Source organism: Austrofundulus limnaeus, unplaced genomic scaffold (genome assembly GCF_001266775.1).
Source record: "Austrofundulus limnaeus strain Quisiro unplaced genomic scaffold, Austrofundulus_limnaeus-1.0 Scaffold49, whole genome shotgun sequence".
Taxonomy (NCBI): domain Eukaryota; kingdom Metazoa; phylum Chordata; class Actinopteri; order Cyprinodontiformes; family Rivulidae; genus Austrofundulus; species Austrofundulus limnaeus.
Window position 1 is genome coordinate 372,805 of NW_013952451.1, and position 5,570 is coordinate 378,374.

At 38.7% G+C, this 5,570-nt stretch overlaps 1 protein-coding gene across 2 annotated transcripts in view; it reads right to left on the reverse strand.

Moving 5' to 3' along the window:
• LOC106517470 (arf-GAP with SH3 domain, ANK repeat and PH domain-containing protein 1) overlaps positions 1-5,570 on the reverse strand; it is a gene marked incomplete at its 3' end in the record, with an annotated part of 60,024 nt that overhangs the window by 22,364 nt on the left and 32,090 nt on the right. For both annotated transcript variants that reach the window (XM_014008325.1, XM_014008326.1), the window contains 1 exon segment: positions 3,286-3,431. In XM_014008325.1, the coding sequence (XP_013863779.1) occupies positions 3,286-3,431 (146 nt within the window).

The following is a 5,570-nucleotide window of genomic DNA, read 5'->3' on the forward strand; positions in this document are numbered from 1 at the left end:
AACCAGAGAGCGTTGACAGAGAGGAGAAGGTAGAAATGGCTCAGACTGTAACTGAAAATATAGATGGAGGACAACAGAGCTGCTTCATGGAAGAAGAACCTCAGCTTAGCTTGTTAGCCTTCGTGCTAGCGCCAATGCTATATTGCCTTATATGTATTAGCTTGGCGCTAGCGCAACAAACTAACAAGCTAAACTGAGGTCCTTCATCCATATTTTCAGTTGCAGACTGAGTCATTTTTGTGTTCCCCTCTCTGTCATGTAGATGGAGGACCTCAGTGACGAGGAGAATGTATAGCGCTGAGCTAATACATATATATGGTGATGGCGTCAGGGCTAATGCTAAAGCTAACAGGCAAAGCTGAGGTTCTTCTTCCATGAAGCAGCTCTGTTGTCCTCCATCTATATTTTCAGTTACAGGCTGAGCCATTTCTACCTTCTCCTCTCTGTCAACGCTCTCTGGTTTCATTTAAAAGAGTCAATCGTCAGATATTGTCCAAGATTAACCTTCAGGGTGGATATAGCTCACTAGCAGCCTTGCACCGATGACCTATCCACGTCATCATTTACCCAGAATGCGTTGCGTGAAAATAAAATGGCCCCGTCCGTGTAAAATACTTTTAAACTTTTAGTTAAAAAATGTAAAAAAATGAACATCCTACAGTATTTTTACAGTCTTTAGTTTACAGTTAAAGTATATGTTTATTAAATAAAGTCTAATGTTACAACTAATCATGGATCCATTTAAGAAATAAATGCAGACTGAGGGACAGCGTCYTCCATCTGTCAGTCAGGAAGCTCTCTCTGCTCTGCCTACCCTTGCTTCCTACCCTCTCAACACTTGAACTTTGGTTTGTGTAGAGCATTAAATAAACAATCTACAACAACAAACTGGGCTTATCCAAGAACTGAATCTGCATTAAATCACCTTATATGTGTTCATTCAATTTGCACTACTGTTTATATTTGCACTAGTCAAACTCATTAATGTTAACCCACTGCATTTATACAATACAGACATACACTGCACTTTTATGCCTAAATCAGAAATACATTGTGTACATACACTGTTATCATAACTGCATATGTCACTTTAATTCTGGTGCTAAAACAGGGAATCTTTATGCACAAACTTCCTGTTACATTTCTATTTCTAATTAGTTTAGCAATTTATTTCTATTTTATGCTTAATGTTTTACTAACTCTCTACTTTTGATGTTTATTGCACCAGGGTCTGATAGTTACTAGGGGTGAGAATCTTTTACCATCTCATGATTCGGTTAGATTCAGCYTACTGATTACATTCAGTGAAGCTCATTTCAAACTTGGATTCAGTAAAAACCATRTTCAATGAAGACGGGGATGGTTGAATCTCCCTTTCCTCCATTTTTGTAGTTTCCTATTTGTTTTGGTGCTTTGGTGCTTTTGGAGACACCAGGACGTCTTACGTAGTAACAAAACTGAAGCTGGCAGCCATTAGATTTACTCTGTTTTTTAATTTTTTTAATAGATTTTGGGACATTTTAAATKGATTCTGAATCATTGTAAATGAGAATCACAAATCTGATGTAAATGGATTTCTTGGAGCACCCCTAATAGTAACGTAATTTAAATCCTGTGTGTATATCCTGCGCATTAAGCAAATTTGACAATAAATTGACTTTAACTTGATTGACTTTATTATATATACCGTATATTAAAAAAACAGCAAAGAGTTGTTGCTTTGTGCAGAAGTTCAACACACTCCTGCCAACTAGAAATAAAAGACAAAACCAAAAAGCAAGCCTCTGCCAACTTTATATAAGAATTTGTAAAAAATTTATACGTCCTGCASTTCCTGATGCCTCACATTTGCTCAGCAGCTCTAACCGGAAGGATCAGCAAGTTCATTTAAAACAGGACTAAGCATTTAAGTCCCTGTTGTTGTGAGCCAGGTCCGCACTGATACACAGCAGCCGCGGTCAAGAAAGTAAACAGCTCCTAATGGGCACTAATGTACTTCTTAAGAGCCTGTCTTGCATATGGATAACATCAAAATCAATCTTTCAATGGGCGCCTGCTGGTGTGCACCAACAGCTTGTCTTGGAAACAGTCAGTCATTATTTATTTATTTATTTATTTATTTATTTAGCTTTTTCAAACAGAACGATTCACAGGGAGGGAATGAACAGAAAAAAAGTTGCAGGGATCTGTTGGTTAAATTCTGTGTTACAGCTGATAGCTCCTATAGGACCATCAAGGGCACACTCTTAGTAATCGATACTAATTTGTCAAATCATTTGCCCTCGGGGTGCAGCTATGGAAGTCTAAAAACTCAATAAAACTGCTAGAAATGAAGAGTTAAACAGACAGAACTGAAGCAAATCATCTCCACAATGAACTGCTTAGACCAGGGGTGTCCAGAGTGTGGCCCGGGGGCCATTTGTGGTCCCTGAACTGATTTTGTGTGGCCCCTGACTTCAGTTCAAGAATTATACTAATTTGTTTACAAATTTGTCCCCCCAGTGTTTGATGTAGATGGAGACTTTCTATTTATTATTAGGGCAAATTTATCACAGACAAAGTAAAATCTTATAATAACAAATACTGGCAACAATACCAATTCTTTGTCTTTAAATAACCAGACTCTTAGCTTTTTCCACATCTATCTAGTGACTTCTACTGAAAAGTTGATTTTGCTGCACTCCAATCTGCTTTTAATTAATTCATTATGACCCCCGCACACGAAGTGTAAAAGAGAGTCATATTGTTTTCGTACCGTTTTTTTTCCCTCCGGAGATTTTTGGTCAACCGTAGCACAAAAACAGCTGCACCAATAAACATGAAATTTGGCAGGGCTGTAGATGAGTCTGACCTACACTGCGCCAGCCAATGGTTTTACGATAGACCCCATATTTGAGAAGGGGGCTCCTTTCAAAGAGAGGTTGTCTGGACATGCAAAAAATGCTTATAACTCAAAAACTGTTAAACATAGAAGCTTCAGATTTCTTTTGTTGTTTAGCTCTGATGAAGCTCTATCCATCAGGCCCACCAATCAGTGACTTGAAAGGTAGTCTCAATCTCACAGACTGAAGTSTGAGTCAGTTTACAACCCCACTTGACCTTTCAATTCATATAATCCTAATCTCAACCTTTAACCCAAATCCTGGAGCACTTGTGCAGGTGAAGACAGGAAGAGCAAGACATTTTTCCTCCTCCTGTCAGAGTGAGGCAGAAGCACTCAGCAGGACTGGCTCTGCAGCTCTAACTGATTGAGTTTACTGGGACTCGCCGACACGCCGGACTCACCAGGTTCTTCAAAAGAGCGGACAGCTCCTTGGTGAGGGAGGAGAACTTCACAAAGGCTGTTCCCAGATCAGGGTTATCCCGGCTGATGAAGTTGCTTCCAAATTTATCCAAAGCCTGGGCGTAGTTTTCTTCGTTCTGAACATGATCTGTGTTGGAAAAGTGACAGGAGGGGGGGGGAGCGGTCAGTTTCTCATCTGCCCCAAAATTTGACTCATGGTTAGCTTAGCWTGTTTGAAGAAAACTGAAAAGCAGTGTTAAAGGCATTTTACTAAAGAGGACTTCTGTGCTTCATTTGAATTTAAACATCAGGTTGAAATAATTTGCAAATCCATTTCATTCATCCTCAAGTCCCAATTTCAGACACAACTACAATTCGTTCTGAAGGGATTAAATCTAAAGTCTTAACCACAGATCCCYACTGAAGTTAAAAGAAAAAGGTTTGTTTGGATTTAGCAGTTAAACATTTCTGGTGTGGTCCGGTAGTTTAGACACACCTGGAACAAAAAGGGATTTGATGCATTCATAATAACACAGATGTGGCAGAAATACTCAAGTTATTCAGCAATGGAAAGTCCCCTCATCACACTAACAACACAACCAGTACAAAAACAGACACACAAGACTTCAAACTGTGACTTCTGATCAACATATGTCTCTTATTAGTGTTTTTGGGGAATTTTATATTACACATACACATTATTTATGTCAGCCAAACAAGATGTGTGCTTCTCCTGGTGGATAAAACTCTGCAGGAGCCGTCAGTCAAGCAGCAGAAAGCATCTGCCCTTGACATTAAGCTGCTGATGGAGGTTTTTAGACCGCAGCCAGTTTTAGAGAGGGGGTCTGAGGTGGAGGTCAGGTGAGACAACAAGCTTGTGGTCCTTGAAACATTCTGAACTTTCATTAAGGCTGGAAACTCAAAACACAGTCCAGAAAGGAATGAGGACTTTTATTTATTTTGTGCCCCCCTCCCCCGTTTTATGCCTTTCCTGACGTAAAGGTTATGAGAGGCAGCCAAATCTGAGAAAAACTTTAAACAACTCAAACTTTTATAGCATCTTTAAACCTCATCCAGGTTATACAAACTGGTTTGTTTCTCCTTCTCATTGGATATTTACAATGAACATATAGCACTGTGCAAACATCTTGAAACAAACCATTTCTTTATACGATGCTTCCAAGCTGCCATAGTTTATTGAAATAATAATCACCTATATGCAAATCTCTCTTTAGCTATAATAAAAAAGCTTAAAAATACCTTGTTCTTTTTGCCCAGTGTTCTTTGCTTCATATCAGGCCTCATTATTTGAAAAATTTACTACTTTATAGTCTTGACAAGCRAGCTTTAATTTAAGTTCAATTTTACAAGCCTAATTTCTCTCACACTTCAAAATAAATTACCATTTTTTAAACAGGTGAAAAAGTCCTCCTTGTTGAAGAAACTATGCAACTAAAGTCACTATGGGAGTAAAAACCTTCCAGAGCTCGTCTTGATTTGTGCATCCTGCCTCTTTTGTACTGCAATGACACTTCTACAGAGTTGTTTTTCTCCAAAGAGTGAAAGCACATCAATACATTTTAAAAGTCAAAATGAGTACAAGCTGGCAGATCTGATGTTTATGTCAAATGAAAAGCTCYTTGCTGCACATTTAAAGGCTGTACACCTTTAGCTAAGCACCAAACTAATCAATTCCTGCTGTACTGTTGCTGTTTGATGGAAAAGTATATTGCCACATGACATACAACATAAACCAGACTATCACGTTTATAAGCCTGGACTGAAATCAAATTTCAGTTTATGTTGCCAAATTAACCAGGAGTGKGGGCTTCTTTCAAGGTTCAGATTTAAACTCCAGTGAAAAACACATTATCAGAACGTTTGGGGGGATTTGTGGATTCCGTCTTTCTCAAGGTTTTGTCTGAAGTTCATCTGTGCAACACAGAATTGTTTTAGAAAATGTGAACCATGCAGGGTGGATCACGTCTGTATTGTGTAAAACTGCTTTAATAGTCCCTTTATGTACAGCTCTTTGTGTCGAAAGCTACCAGGTCAGCYCTCCGTCCAAAACTAATTTCCCCACGAGGACTAAAATACCCAAAGGTGGTATTCATTTACAAACAAAAATGCACAAACATTTAACTTCTGTTCTTGTTTTCAAGTTGCATTTTCTGTTGTCACTTCCAGAAACCAACAACTGTAAGAAGGTAACTGAATGAATGAAGGATTTCAGGTTGCTCTAGCAGTTTTTTTTTCTTCTTCTACGCTTCCGGCCTTCCGTGATCCA